The sequence below is a fragment of the Littorina saxatilis genome, linkage group LG14 (genome assembly GCF_037325665.1).
Source record: "Littorina saxatilis isolate snail1 linkage group LG14, US_GU_Lsax_2.0, whole genome shotgun sequence".
In the NCBI taxonomy this organism is placed as follows: Eukaryota; Metazoa; Mollusca; class Gastropoda; order Littorinimorpha; family Littorinidae; genus Littorina; species Littorina saxatilis.
The window spans coordinates 14,465,772-14,481,643 of NC_090258.1; the positions used below are offsets into that span (position 1 = coordinate 14,465,772).

At 46.0% G+C, this 15,872-nt stretch overlaps 1 protein-coding gene across 1 annotated transcript in view; it reads right to left on the reverse strand.

The window, feature by feature from the left end:
- LOC138947190 (glutamate decarboxylase-like) overlaps positions 1-15,872 on the reverse strand; it is a 62,794-nt gene that overhangs the window by 11,238 nt on the left and 35,684 nt on the right. Inside the window, exons 11-14 of the mRNA XM_070318625.1 lie at positions 9,749-9,827; positions 6,989-7,138; positions 6,201-6,250; positions 5,426-5,480 (exon numbers count right to left, since the gene is read on the reverse strand). Coding sequence (XP_070174726.1) covers positions 5,426-5,480; positions 6,201-6,250; positions 6,989-7,138; positions 9,749-9,827 — 334 coding nt within the window. The remainder of the gene's footprint in view (positions 1-5,425; positions 5,481-6,200; positions 6,251-6,988; positions 7,139-9,748; positions 9,828-15,872) is intronic.

The window sequence follows — 15,872 nt, forward strand, 5'->3', positions numbered from 1 at the left end:
TCATTACTTTTTTATATTTAGTCAAGTTTTGACTAAATATTTTAACATCGAGGGGGAATCGAAACGAGGGTCGTGGTGTATGTGCGTGTGTGTGTGTGTGTGTGTGTGTGTGTGTGTGTGTGTGTGTGTGTGTGTGTAGAGCGATTCAGACTAAACTACTGGACCGATCTTTATGAAATTTGACATGAGAGTTCCTGGGTATGAAATCCCCGAACGTTTTTTTCATTTTTTTGATAAATGTCTTTGATGACGTCATATCCGGCTTTTCGTGAAAGTTGAGGCGGCACTGTCACGCCCTCATTTTTCAACCAAATTGGTTGAAATTTTGGTCAAGTAATCTTCGACGAAGCCCGGACTTCGGTATTGCATTTCAGCGTGGTGGCTTAAAAATTAATTAATGACTTTGGTCATTAAAAATCGGAAAATTGTAAAAAAAAATAAAAATTTATAAAACGATCCAAATTTACGTTTATCTTATTCTCCATCATTTGCTGATTCCAAAAACATATAAATATGTTATATTCGGATTAAAAACAAGCTCTGAAAATTAAATATATAAAAATTATTATCAAAATTAAATTGTCCAAAACAATTTAAAAACACTTTCATCTTATTCCTTGTCGGTTCCTGATTCCAAAAACATATAGATATGATATGTTTGGATTAAAAACACGCTCAGAAAGTTAAAACAAAGAGAGGTACAGAAAAGCGTGCTATCCTTCTTAGCGCAATTACTACCCCGCTCTTCTTGTCAATTTCACTGCCTTTGCCATGAGCGGTGGCCTGACGATGCTACGAGTAAAATGGCATTGCGTTCAGTTTCATTCTGTGAGTTCGACAGCTACTTGACTAAATATTGTATTTTCGCCTTACGCGACTTGTTTTACTTTTCAGAAACATGGCCACTTTGATAAAAAAAAATATCCACACACAAAATATAATTGTAATTATGATGAATAATAAAACAAAGACAGCCGATCAAAAAAAGTCTCATTCTCTTTGTTCCATGAGGGGGGTAAGAGAGAGAGAGACAGAGAGAGAGAGAGAGAGAGAGAGAGAGAGAGAGAGAGAGAGAGAGAGAGAGAGAGAGAGAGAGAGAGAGAGAGAATTGAATTGAACTTTATTTAACAAGGATTAAGATTTAAGGCTAACGCCTTTTCTTACAATCTGTCCTTGGGACGCATAGACACACAATTATATAATTAAAAAATAAAAAAAAAATAAAAAGTTAACCAACAAAGGGAGGTCGGAAAACTTCAGCACGTGATAATATACAGGGCCGGACTACCGGGGGGGTTATGGGGGTTGCGCAACCCCCCCCCCCCCCTAGCCTAAACATGTACCTTACTTATTTAATTTTTTTTTAATTATTGCTTATTTTATGCTGTTTCATGCAAGGAGCGACCATTTTCCTATCTCAGAATATGACCTACCCGTCAGCTTCAGGGGGATTCGCCCCCTGACCCCCACAACGAGGGGGGGGGGGGGGGGTTTGGTTCTAGGGTTTCCGGACCCCCCCCCCCCAGCCAAAAAATAAAAATATTGAATGAGGTATGCATTTCTTTATTTTACATTGAGTTTCAATTTTTGGGGTATTAATCAGTGACAAAATCTGCTGCCTGAAACTGGTAATGATCATCCTCAGAATGCACCAGATTGCACCATTTTGCATCCTTTTTTTCAAAATTTTCCGGGGGGGCATGCCCCCGGACCCCCCTAGCAAGCTAGGCGCTTCGCGCCGTCGGCTCGGCACTTTGCGCCGTCGGCCCCATATCTTCACAATATACTTTTGAAAAAACCCAGTCATAAAATGAACTGATCTGCCCCTGTCGCCAGGGGGGACATCCCCCTGGGCCACCACTGGCAACCCCCCCCCTCCTTTTCGCCTAGTCCGGCCCTGATATATATGACGTCCCGGCGTGCTAATTCACCGTTCCCGTGTGTCTAAAGCACGCGGGGACAGTTTAACTGCACGCGGGGACACGCGGGGACGGTGAAATAGCACGGGGGGACGTTATTTTATAACATTCTGAAAAAAAAGAAAGACATTTTTTTTAATAAATAAATAAGTTAATAATTTTTTGTTTTTTGTTTTTTTTAGAAATACATAAAGGATAGTCAGAATGTTATTATATAACGTCCCGGCGTGCTAATTCACCGTCCCCGTGTGTCCCCGTGTGTCCCCGCGCGTCCCCGCGTGTCCCCGCGTGTCCCCGCGTGTTTTAGACACTGTCTAAAACACGCGGGGACACGCGGGGACACGCGGGGACACGCGGGGACACGCGGGGACACGCAGGGACACGCAGGGACACGCGAGGACAGTTTTACTGCACGCGGGGACGGTTAAATAGCACGCGGGGACGTTATTTTATAACATTCTAACCAACAAAAAAACAAAAACAAAAAAAAAAATATTAAGTAAAAAACAAAAAATTTTTTTTTTTAGAAATACGGGGACACGCGGGGACGGTGAAATAGCACGGGGGGGACGTTATTTTATAACATTCTGAAAAAAAGAAAATTTTTTTTTTTTTAATAAATAAATAAGTTAATAATTTTTTTTTTAAATACATAAAGGATAGTCAGAATGTTATTATATAACGTCCCGGCGTGCTAATTCACCGTCCCCGTGTGTCCCCGTGTGTCCCCGTGTGTCCCCGCGTGTCCCCGCGTGTCCCCGCGTGTTTTAGACACCCCCTGTGACTAAAACACGCGGGGACACGCGGGGACACGCGGGGACACGCGGGGACACGCGGGGACACGCGGGGACACGCGGGGACAGTTTAACTGCACGCGGGGACGGTGAAATAGCACGGGGGGGACGTTATTTTATAACATTTTGAAAAAAAGATTTTTTTTTTTTAATAAATAAATAAGTTAATAAATCTTCTTTTTTTTTTAAATACATAAAGGATAGTCAGAATGTTATTTAATAACGTCCCGGCGTGCTAATTTACCGTCCCCGTGTGTCCCCGCGTGTCCCCGCGTGTCCCCGTGTGTCCCCGCGTGTCCCCGCGTGTTTTAGACAGTGTCTAAAACACGCGGGGACACGCGGGGACACGCGGGGACACGCGGGGACACGCGAGGACAGTTTTACTGCACGCGGGGACGGTTAAATAGCACGCGGGGACGTTATTTTATAACATTCTGACCACCAAAAAAAAAAAAAAAAAAAAAAGTAAGTAAAAAAAAAAAAAATTTTTTTTCTTTTAGAAATACATAAAGGATAGTCAGAATGTTATTATATAACGTCCCGGCGTTCTAATTCACCGTCCCCGTGTGTCCCCGTGTGTCCCCGCGTGTCCCCGCGTGTCCCCGCGTGTCCCCGCGTGTCCCCGCGTGTTTTAGACACCCCCTGTGACTAAAACACGCGGGGACACGCGGGGACACGAGGGGACACGCGGGGACACGCGGGGACACGCGGGGACACGCGGGGACAGTTTAACTGCACGCGGGAACACGCGGGGACGGTGAAATAGCACGGGGGGACGTTATTTTATAACATTCTGAAAAAAAGAAAAAAAATTTTTTAATAAATTAATAAGTTAATAATTTTTATTTTTTTTTTAGAAATACATAAAGGATAGTCAGAATGTTATTATATAACGTCCCGGCGTGCTAATTCACCGTCCCCGTGTGTCCCCGTGTGTCCCCGCGTGTCCCCGCGTGTCCCCGCGTGTCCCCGCGTGTCCCCGCGTGTTTTAGACACCCCCTGTGACTAAAACACGCGGGGACACGCGGGGACACGCGGGGACACGCGGGGACACGCGGGGACAGTTTAACTGCACGCGGGGACACGCGGGGACGGTGAAATAGCACGGGGGGGGGACGTTATTTTATAACATTCTGAAAAAAAGAAGAAGAAAAAAATTTTAATAAATAAATAAGTTAATAATTTTTTTTTTTTTTTTTTTTTTGAAATACATAAAGGATAGTCAGAATGTTATTATATAACGTCCCGGCGTGCTAATTCACCGTCCCCGTGTGTCCCCGTGTGTCCCCGCGTGTCCCCGCGAGTGTCTAAAACACGCGGGGACACGCGGGGACACGCGGGGACACGCGGGGACACGCAGGGACACGCGAGGACAGTTTTACTGCACGCGGGGACGTTAAATAGCACGCGGGGACGTTATTTCATAACATTCTGACCAACAAAACAAAAAACAAAAAAACAAAAAAAAATTAAGTAAACATTTTTTTATTTTTATTTTTTTGACATTGATTGACATTTTGGCTAAGCAATCTTCGACGAAGGCCGGACTTCGGTATTGCATTTCAGCTTTGTGGCTTAAAAGTTAATTAATGACTTTGGTCATTAAAAATCTGAAAATTGTAAAAAAATATTTTTTTTTTAATAACACGATCCAAATTTACGTTCATCTTATTTTTCATCATGTTCTGATTCCAAAAACATATAAATATGTTATATTTGGATTAAAAACAAGCTCTGAAAGATAAAAATATAAAAATTATGATCAAAATTTAATTTTCTAAATCAATTTAAAAACACTTTCATCTTATTTTTTGTCGGTTCCTGATTCCAAAAACATATACATATGAGATGTTTGGATTAAAAACACGCTCAGAAAGTTAAAAAGAATAGAGATATAGAAAAGCGTGCTATCCTCCTCAGCGCAACCGCTACCGCGCTTTTCTGGATTGTTAATTTCACTGCCTTTGCTACGAGCGGTGGACAGACGATGCTACGAGTGTACGGTCTTGCGGAAAAAATGCAATGCGTTCAGTTTCATTCTGTGAGTTCGACTGAGCTTGACTAAATGTTGTATTTTCGCCTTACGCGACTTGTTTTCCTTTCTCGTGTGATCTTGCCGCGAGGTTCCGCCTGTTACCAGCCGAAAGAAAGAAGGGGCATAACCTCACCAGAACCACCCATTGGTTCTTCATATAGGTGAACCTGTGATGCGAGGACACTCCAATGAGAGAATAACATCGCAATGAATGACAACTTCTGTTTGTCTGTTGTCTGTGATCTCAACCAAAGTTAGTTTGGCAAATTCCTCCCAATAAAAGACAACATCGGGTTTCCTGTCGTCTGTTACCTCGACCAAAATATACCTGTCATGGAGGGATACCTAGCAATAAAGACCAACTTTTGTTTTCCGGTTGTCGATATTTCAACCGAAATGTACCTTTCACGAAGGCATACCTCCCAATAAAAGACAACTTTCCTGTCGTCTGTTATCTCGACCGATATACACCTGTCAACAATAGTCACCTGAAATGGTGGGTCACTTTTAGCTGGACTCAATGGTGATCTTTGATTTCAGGTACCACTGGGCAATCAAAGATCTGTTTTGCTGTCAGTGACCGACTAAGATCACAGTACACCAATCCTTGAACAAGATCAGCTCAGCCATGCAGACAAAAACATCGCAAGCTTTTAACATTTTATGAGTTATCTTACCTCGTCTGAAAGTAGGTGGAATCCTGGCCTGCTTCGAAGTTTGTCCCTGAGGTAACTGAAACCAAGGTAAGTATTTTCTTATATATAACCACTCTTGTACAAAGCGCAAGAGCAGATATATCGTTTGATACGCGGTTCATGCTGTGCTAAATGAAAGGACTCACAATAAAGGGCGCAATGGTGTGATCCAGGCTAGATTATAAGAGCTGGTGACTTACTTTTGAAGTACAAATATAGGACCATAAATCACCATGAAATATCTTCTCCTTCTCTCCTCTTTCTCACGTTCTTTCTTTTACTCCCCCCCCCCCCCCCCTCGCCCTTAAACTTCTTCTCCTTTTGCCCCCCCCCCTCTCTCTCTTCCTCCCACAGCATCCCCCCCTCCCCTACGCTCCCTTCCCCTTCCTTGTCCTATCTATTTGTCCGACACTTTCCATCTTTCAGTTTGTTCCCTTGATTTCCTATTTGTTTTCCCCTCCTCCACTCATTTACAGTCATTCGTTCACTTCGACTCTCTTAATAATTCTCAATGTTTGTATCCACGTCGGGCATGCGCGTGTGCGTCACAGACAGTCGTGTTCTTGAGTGCCCAGGCAGATAAACGAAGTTAACCCGCACAGACAGACAGGCATATGGCAGACCAGATTGACAAACAGACAGACAGACAGACAGACGCACGCACGCACAACCACACACGCACATTCAGACATAGACACAAACAGGCACACAAACACAGACACAGACACAGACACAGACGCACGGTGTGCAAACCTACTTGGCAATTGCAAAGTAGTGGTTAATCTGCTGCTCAAAGCCATCATCACCCTGTGAAGAGAAATGTAACATTGATGAGAAGGAAGTATTAACAATCAGAACTTAATTCCCTGTTAGGTGCCACGTACTCGTTAACCCTTATTACACTTGTCGCAACACTTGTACACATCACCTGCAGCAACTAACCTTCACTGAAATCCCTTTATTAGTCTCATCATCTATAGCAACGGCCTACAGCGGTTACTCCTTTTCTTATTCCATCATCTGCAGCAACTCACCTTCTCTGCAACTTCTTTATTAATCCCATCATCTATAGAAATAAACAACCACGGTTACTTCTGTTCTTATTCCATCATCTTCAGTAACGGACCATGGCTCTCCACATAAGTCAGAGCTGACATTTCAAAGGTCAATGTTACCCATTTTTGAGCAAAAGCAAAGCAGATCCTCATAGACACATATGTGACCCTCCACCACGAAATGAGTCGCATGTCACCTCGCGCGGTTCTGCGCTGGGCTTAATATTAAGTCCGGGGAGTGTCTGGTAACATTGTGAAGATCACCTTAGTCACAGGCTTATAACTCAAACAGTTTTCGCTCTTTTCTAAAACGGTTTTCACCACTGGATAGAGCATAACAAACTCTTTAGGAAAATGTAAAAATATGAACATCATGCAAAGGTGACATGCGACTCATTCCGTGGTGGAGGGTCACATATGTTTCTGATCGAAACTCGTCCAATCATCTGAAGCAATTGACCTCCACGGTTGTCCCTTTTTAGCAACTGACCTTGGCTCTCCACATCAGCCAGAGCTTGAAGATGTCATTGTGACGTCCACACTGGATGCTCTTGTCACCCGTATCCCAGCTGACGTCATACACCTTGTCTGGCTGGAACAGGTACTCCGCCTTCAGCTGATTGGCTGACTGCAGGACGCCCTACATGTAAGAAAGGATGCCATTGGTCGGTTGTGTTGGTAACAAATAGTAAGCCTGCAGTTGATTGGATTATTGTAATACAATGTTAGAAGGAATATTATTATGATTGGTCCGTTTGTTTTGTTATCTGGTCAGTAGCTTTCATCTGACTGGCCGACCGAAGGACGCCCTGAACTTACTACATTTAGTCAAGCTGTGGAACTCACAGAATGAAACTGAACGCACTGCATTTTTTTCACAATGACCGTAGTCCGCCGCTTGTGCAAAACGGAGTGAAACTGACGAGCCTGTTCAGCGCGGTAGTGGTTTCGCTGTGCTTCATAGCACGCTTTTCTGTACCTCTCTTCGTTTTAACTTTCTGAGCGTGTTTTTAATCCAAACATATCATATCTATATGTTTTTGGAATCAGGAACCGACAAGGAATAAGATGAAAGTGTTTTTAAATCGATTTCGGAAATTTAATTTTGATCATAATTTTTATATTTTAATTTTCAGAGCTTGTTTTTAATCCAAATATAACATATTTATATGTTTTTGGAATCAGGAAATGATGTAGAATAAGATGAACGTAAATTTGGATCGTTTTATATAAAAAAAATTATTACAATTTTCAGATTTTTAATGACCAAAGTCATTAATTAATTTTTAAGCCACCAAGCTGAAATGCAATACCGAAGTCCGGCCTTTGTCGAAGATTGCTTTACAAAAATGTCAATCAATTTGATTGAAAAATGAGGGTGTGACAGAGCCGCCTCAACTTTTACAAAAAGCCGGATATGACGTCATCAAAAGTATTTATCGAAAAAATGAAAAAAAACGTCCGGGGATATCATTCCCAGGAACTCTCATGTCAAATTTCATAAAGATCGGTCCAGTAGTTTGGTCTGAATCGCTCTACACACACACACGCACAGACAGGCAGACACACACACATACACCACGACCCTCGTCTCGATTCTCCCTCTATGTTAAAACATTTAGTCAAAATTTGACTAAATGAAAAAAATGTTGCCATTGGCCGATTGTTTTTATACTCGGTTATACGCCTTCTGCACTCTGAAGCCTGCTGGACGTTTTTAGTGCAAAGAAATGAAGAAAGCTAGGTTTTGTTGGAGGGTAGTTGGTGGTGCGGTTGAGAAAATATATCTGGTAGACTCTCTTGTCGATAGAGTAAGACGAGAAGGGAACTGTGAACGATGCAAATCATTCACTTCATCCTTGTTCTGTTTTTTTTAGACAAAAACACCAACAGACAGACAACGAGACGGACAGACAGACAGATACTGACAGGAAAGCTGGCAGATAGAAAGGCAAATAACCAAGAAAATACAGGTGCAAACAGACAGATAATTATAAAGACATACATACAAACGGATGGACAGACGGACAAACAGACACATAGCCAGGGAAACAGGGACGCCCCCCCCCCCCTATCCGGATAAAAAGATACATACGTAAAAACACAGACAGACAAAAAGACGGACAGATAGACACGGGCAGGTAAGTGGGAAGACACACAGCCATGTAGCCAGGCAATGTAAAGGACACACAAACATATAGACGGATTCAAAGACAGACAGACAGACAGACGGAAATACCAGGCAAACAGAGGGACAAACAGACATTGATACTTATCAAGACAGCAAGACAGACGGTCGGACAGACTTACACAGGCAGGTAAACGAGCAGACTGACAGGCTGGTAGTCAGGTAGAGAGAGGGTTCAAAAGACAGCCAGACTGACAGGCTGGTTGTCCGATAGAGAGAGGGTTCAAAAGACAGCCAGACTGACAGGCTGGTTGTCCGATAGAGAGAGGGTTCAAAAGACAGCCAGACTGACAGGCTGGTAGTCAGGTAGAGAGAGGGTTCAAAAGACAGCCAGACTGACAGGCTGGTAGTCAGGTAGAGAGAGGGTTCAAAAGACAGCCAGACTGACACATACAAAGACAAACAGTTGGGCGTGCAGACGGGTAAGTTGGCAGACAAACAGGCGTGTAGCCAGGCAGACAGATAAACATATATATATCAAGACAGAGAGAAAAAGACGGACAGACGGAAGTGCAGACAGAGATGTAAGAGAGCACACACACACACACACGCACACACACACTCACGCACGCTCACGCACACACACACACACACCCACACACACACACTCACACACACACACACACACACACACACACTGACACACACACACACGTGCGCACACACACTCACACACACACACTCACACACACACACACTCACACACACACACACTCACACACACACACACACACACTCACACACACACACACACTCACACACTCACACACAGACACACACTCACACACACACTCACACACACACACACACACACAGACACACACACACACTCACACACACACACACACACACTCACACACACACACATACACAGACACAGACACACACACACTCACACGCACACACACAGACACTCACACACGCACACACACACAGACACACAGACACACACTCACACACGCACACACGCACACACACACACACACACACACACACACACACACACACAGAAAAATGTGTATGCTGCAGATAGATAAGATAGATAAAAACATGTGTACGCGCCTTATGTCTGCAGAGAATGGCAGAACACTGCAGAGGGACACCCATCATCTTGTGCGGATTCCATGTCATGGAATCGGCTCTGCAACAAGTTTAGACTAGCATTCAAAACTACACACACATGTAAACAAACAAAGGAATGATGGTGAACAGTACTTCATCTGTGATAAACTGCCCAAAAACATTTCAGCAATGTTAATAATCTAAAGTGCGTTATGTTCTTTATAAAGCTGAAGATTTATATCTACTGTTGTGTGTGTTGCTTGTTCATATGCAGCAAAATAGACTTTCCATAATTAGTTTTAGGCTATGCTTTTCAAAGCGTGGGGGTATGTGGGCAACGTACGCCACTACATGTAGAACTTGAAGCTGAAGCGTTTTGACCTTGTAAATAGGCTATTTTTGTTTGTTCGTTCATGGGCTGAAACTGCCACGGCTTTTACGTGTATGACCGTTTTTACCCCGCCATTTAGGCAGCCATACGCCGCTTTCGGAGGAAGCATGCTCGGTATTTTCGTGTTTCTATATGTCACGATCGGGTGACAGAGACCAAGAAAGTGTCACTCGGTGGAGTGCCTGTTCTTGGTCGATTATGATAGAAAGCGCCTGTACGTGATATTGGGCTACAGCAGAGTTTGCTGACAGTGCTCAATGAACACGGAGGGTTTGCTGCGCACGAGTTTTACAGTGGAGGTTTCTGCTGTCATAGGGCTGACGGTTTTTCGCTGACAGCGCACACGGGATTTTCAGGGATTGAGTTTCTCGTGTCTTTTTTCTGCTTGGGGAGGCAGAATTGTGTATAGCTGGACTGGTTTTGTGACAAGGTCAGTCACGTGTATTTGGCTAGGTTGTCTGACAGAGACACGAGTACGGGGCACTTGACACCCAGCGGCAGAAGGGGAAGGATCTAATACACAGTTTCTAGAGTATGATGGTTTTTCACCGAATATTGTATTCGGCACTCTAGGGGAGCTTCCACCAATTATTTCTTCTCTCTGCCACGTATTTTGCTGAGGACAAGTCGTCAACTTTCCTTCGTCGGCGATGGCTTTCGCATAAGGATTCGACAAGGGGTTCTGGACGTTTTTGGTCACTGTTGACGAACAGAGGCTGTTCCAGGGAGGAAGCGGATTTTGCTTCCATGAGAGTACAATCATAGGCTTTTGAGGTAATAAATCATTATTTAACGCTGTTGATGAGTCTGTGTTTGTGGAATGAAATACTCTCTGTTGTTCTTTCCAGGTTAGCGCATAATTTACTCTCTGTGACGCTAAAATACTAATCTGTATATGGTTTTTGCAGATAGGGAGAGAAGGACGGAAAATGACTGTTTTGTTGTTGTAAAAAGTCCGTTTTGTGCAGGCCCACGTGCTCGATGAGGTATTTAAAGATGACATGTTTTAAGGTGGTGGGTGAGGGGTAGCAGACATGTTTAGTGCACCGATGCTTTCTGTTTGCAGCCTCCGTTCGTTCGCCTCGCTTCGTTACGTTCCTGTAACATCTGCACGGCTGACTCTGGCGGGAACTGCTGAAGCTACGCTAACCAGGAGACCGGCTAACCAGGAGACCGGCTAACCAGCGGACCGGCTAACCAGCGAACCGGCTAACCAGCGGACCGGCTAACCAGCGCACCGACTAACCAGCATACCGGCTAAGCAGCAGCAGCAGAGATAAAGCTAAGTGCACCATGTCGTACGCACCCCGTTGACCACCGTTGTCTTTTCGTATCTATGATTTCATTGGAGTAGTGACAACGTGGGGTGTGTGACCCCTGCATGAACTAGAGCTTTTTGAACAGAACATTCTCATTTGACTGTATTTACACGGGATCAGCGTGTTACTATAATTTTCTATATACTACTGGCATTTTGTCAGTGATCACGGGTTTTTTACGTGTTGAGAACGTAAAAGGAACATATTTTGAGTGAAGGCTCGAGGGAGGTGGCGAGTTTATACATAAACAGGCGTCTGAAACTTATACTTTTGTTGACTCTATTTAATTGTATGACTGCGAGAGTGGATCGTGGTGTGGTTAGTTAATTAGTAGTAATTAACCGGTTCATAATCACCTTAAGTGATATATTGAAACGTGACACATGGGGGCCAAGCCGGGATTTACTCAGTTAATTTCCAACTGATAAAGACCCACCAATTAAGGATAACTAAGAGCAGATAATTTCGTCAGTGCTCGACTTATTTTCTGCTTGGTGCTACCCTTTTTTGTATAGTTTTGATCATATACCACACCTTAAGCGATTCACATCTTGCAGGAAATGTAAATTGTAATTTGTGAGTTATTGTATGCGCTAACTGTGATTACTTCCCTTTCCTTTGTTTGTGAATCTTTGTTGGTGTACGTTCAGAGTTTTCCGTTGCAGAGAGCTGAGCGGGGTTAGCGGATTTGTTATTCGTTTTACTCAGTTTTCTCTACATTGTTGTTTCGCATTTTGTAACAGGTTACATTTCTACCGTCTTGTTTTACTTGGATTTTTCTCCATATTTTGACTTTGTTGGAATTTTGGGGGGGAAGGGTCCGAGGACTTCTGTCCTAACCAAGGCTGTGGGAGACACTCTGTTTCACCGCAAAAAGCAGCCGATAAAGTAGGCCACGGCTGTGGGAAACACTTTGTTTCACCGCAAAAAGCAGCCATAAAGTAGGCTACGCGTTTTGTTCTACACCGTTTGGATTTTTCTTCTGCATTTTCCGGTTGCTGGATTTTTGTATCCACCGCTTTCATCACCGCGTGTTCTAGCTATAGCTGCGTTAGACTTACTTTAGTGATAAAGCTTTGCTAAACTAACCATGGCTACAGGGGGATCTCCTACGAAGAGATTAACTTTTGAGACTCCTGGTAGCGAGGAACAGACAGAGCGAGACGCACGCGTTAGAGCGCGTAGTTTGCTTAAGGGCAAGGAGTTAGAACGTAAGGAAGACATAGAGCGACAGACGAGAAAAGAAGAGCTTGACAGACAAGAACGACAGGCCGAACGTGAGAGACAGGAACGACAAGACGAACGTGACAGACAAGAACGGAAAGAGAAAGATGAACGTGACCGACAGGATAAGAAAGACGAGCTTGAGAGACAAGAACGACAGGCCGAACGACAGGCCGAACGACAGGCCGAACTTGACAGACAAGAAAGAGAGCGAGACAGACAGGAAAAGAAAGACGAACGTGACAGACTAGACCGGAAGGAACAGGCGGATCGCGATCACCAGCTAGAGCTAGCTAGGCTACAGGCCGAGAAGGGTACGCTTACTCAGGCTAGCGCGCCGACGTTTGTTGCCGACCGTACGAGACTGCCGACGTTCGACGATGACAAGGACGAGCTCGACGACTTTTTACGCCGGTTTGAGCGCATTGCATCTGACCAGAAGTGGGAAGAGGCCACGTGGGCTAGCCGCCTTAGCACCTGCTTGAAAGGACGCGCATTGCAGCTCTACAACGCTTTGGATGACGACGAGGCGAGAGACTATCAGGCACTTAAGAAGGCGTTACTCCAGCGCTTCAACCTGACTGCTGAAGCCTACCGACGACGTCTGCGTAACAGCAAGAGACTGAGCGGCGAGCTGAGTCATCAGTTTGTGGCACGCCTTAATCTCTACCTGCGGCGCTGGGTGGAGATGGCCGAAAAGGACTGGACCGTCAACGACCTTGCCGACCTCATTGTCATGGAACAACTGATGTCCAGCCTGCGACCTGAGGTGGTGACCTTCGTGCAGGAACACCAGCCAAAGACTACTCAGGAGGCAGCCGACTGGATCAGAGTATACGAGGACGCCCAGGCGATCTCCGGCAAATCTTCAGGCTCACGGCCGGGAAAATCGGGAAATTCGGGTTCTTCAGGACCCAAGGACGGGAAGGACGATCAGGGACACAAAGGATCAAGTTCCAGAACTGACATCCAGTGTTACTACTGCAACAAGCGGGGCCACGTGAAGAAGGACTGCCACAAGAGACAGGCTGACCAGAAGGGCGTACACTTTGTTGGCAGCGAGGAGTTAAGGGACGTCACGAGCTCATGCACAATTCCACAACTCTGCGTTCCGTGCTCCAGGAAACATTTCCAGCCCCACTGCAACGTTTACGTTAACGGAGTGAAGGGCGAAGGTCTGCGGGACACAGGGGCAGACATGATAGTGGTTCGGGCGAGTCTAGTTCCAGCTATGGCCTACACAGGAGACAGCATCAGGGTGAGAATGGCCGAGGCATCTCACGCTTACGACTTGAACACGGCAGTGATCAAGGTCGTAACACCGTTGTTCACGGGGACCATTGTGGCCGTCGTCATGGACGATCCTCCATGCGACCTGCTCATTGGAAACCGGGTTCAGTTTGTGGACGGCGTCACCAGGGAGGTTCCCGTTTATCGGTCTCCCGACGTCATTTCAGTGCTCACGCGGGCACAGGCGGAGCGAGAGGACAAACCTCTCAAACCCCTACCTGCTGCACGAGCTGCCCTGGGGAACGTGACCCCCGCGCTTCTCGCGAAGGCTCAGGCATCTGATCCGACATTAGCGACTCCTCGGGAGCACGCGAAGTCGGGGAAGGTGAAGCTGAGCGGGAAGCATGGGAGGTCAAAGTTCCTCAGGGACAAGAAGTTGCTCTACCGGGAGTTCAGCAACCAAGAAGGTACATTCAAACAGGTTGTCGTGCCTCGCGAGTTTCGCGAGGGTGTCATGGCAACGGCACACGACTCGATTCTGGGAGGTCATCTTGGTACCAAGAAGACCACGGATCGTGTCTGGCGCCACTTTTACTGGCCAGGCATCTGCACGGATGTCCGACGTTTCTGTGCGTCCTGCGATAAGTGCCAGAAGGTGGTTGCCAAAGGAAGGGTGAGGAAGGTCCCCTTAGAGAAGATGCCGCTCATCGACGAACCCTTTCGTCGGGTGGCAGTGGACATCATCGGGCCCATCTTGCCTGCGTCTGAGGACGGAAACAGATACATTTTGACCATGGTGGACTACGCTACTCGATACCCAGAGGCGATCCCTCTGAAATCGATTGAAGCCACGCGAGTAGCTGAGGCTCTGGTTACTATGTGGTCCCGGCTGGGAATTCCATCAGAGGTACTCACCGACAGAGGCACGCAGTTCACGGGAGGAGTGATGGCGGAGGCAGCACGACTGCTATCACTGGAGCAGCACTTCACCACTCCTTACCATGCTCAGTGCAACGGACTGGTGGAAAGGTTCAATGGCACCTTGAAGACCATGCTGAGGAAACTAGCTCAGGAGAAACCACGCACGTGGGACAGGTACATCCCAGCATTGCTTTTTGCATACCGCGAGGTTCCTCAGGAGAGCTTGGGCTTTTCCCCATTTGAGTTGTTGTACGGCAGACAGGTACGCGGTCCCATGGCTATCCTGCGTCAGGCTTGGACGGACGAAGAAGCTGACGAGGAGGTGCAGACGACAGCGACCTACATCGTAGAACTCAGGAACAGGATTGAAGAGACCTGCAAACTGGCTCAAGAGAACCTGGGAAGAGCAGCACAGCGTTACGCGCGAGGATTCGACCGCAAGGCACGGCCGCGCAGCTTCAAGATTGGAGAACGGGTGTTGCTACTTCTACCTGTCAAACACAACAAGCTACAACTGCAGTGGCAAGGACCTTTTGAGGTGACAGCGAAAGTGGGCCAGAACGACTACAGGATCGTCATGCACGGGAAAGCACGCCTGTACCACGCCAACCTGCTGCGCGCCTACATAGAGAGGACAGCCTGCGGGGAGAAGAACAAAGACCAGAAGAACAAAGACAAGAAGACAGAGAAGGTTGCAGTCATCAGGGGTGAAACGAGGGGTTGCTCGTTCTTGAGGACGACCTTTCTGTCTGGAAACAGACCATCAACCTCTGCAATATCTTCAGGTTGCAAGGTTGGCAAACGCCAGACTTATGCGCTGGGCGTTGATTCTCCAACCGTACCAATTCACGGTACGCGTCATTCCGGGCGCCAACAATGTTGGAGCTGACTTTCTCTCTCGGGCTGGAGAGGAGAACATGACTGTGAGCGAAACCGAGGTTTCGTCTTGAAGAGGGGAGGTGTGTCACGATCGGGTGACAGAGACCAAGAAAGTGTCACTCGGTGGAGTGCCTGTTCTTGGTCGATTATGATAGAAAGC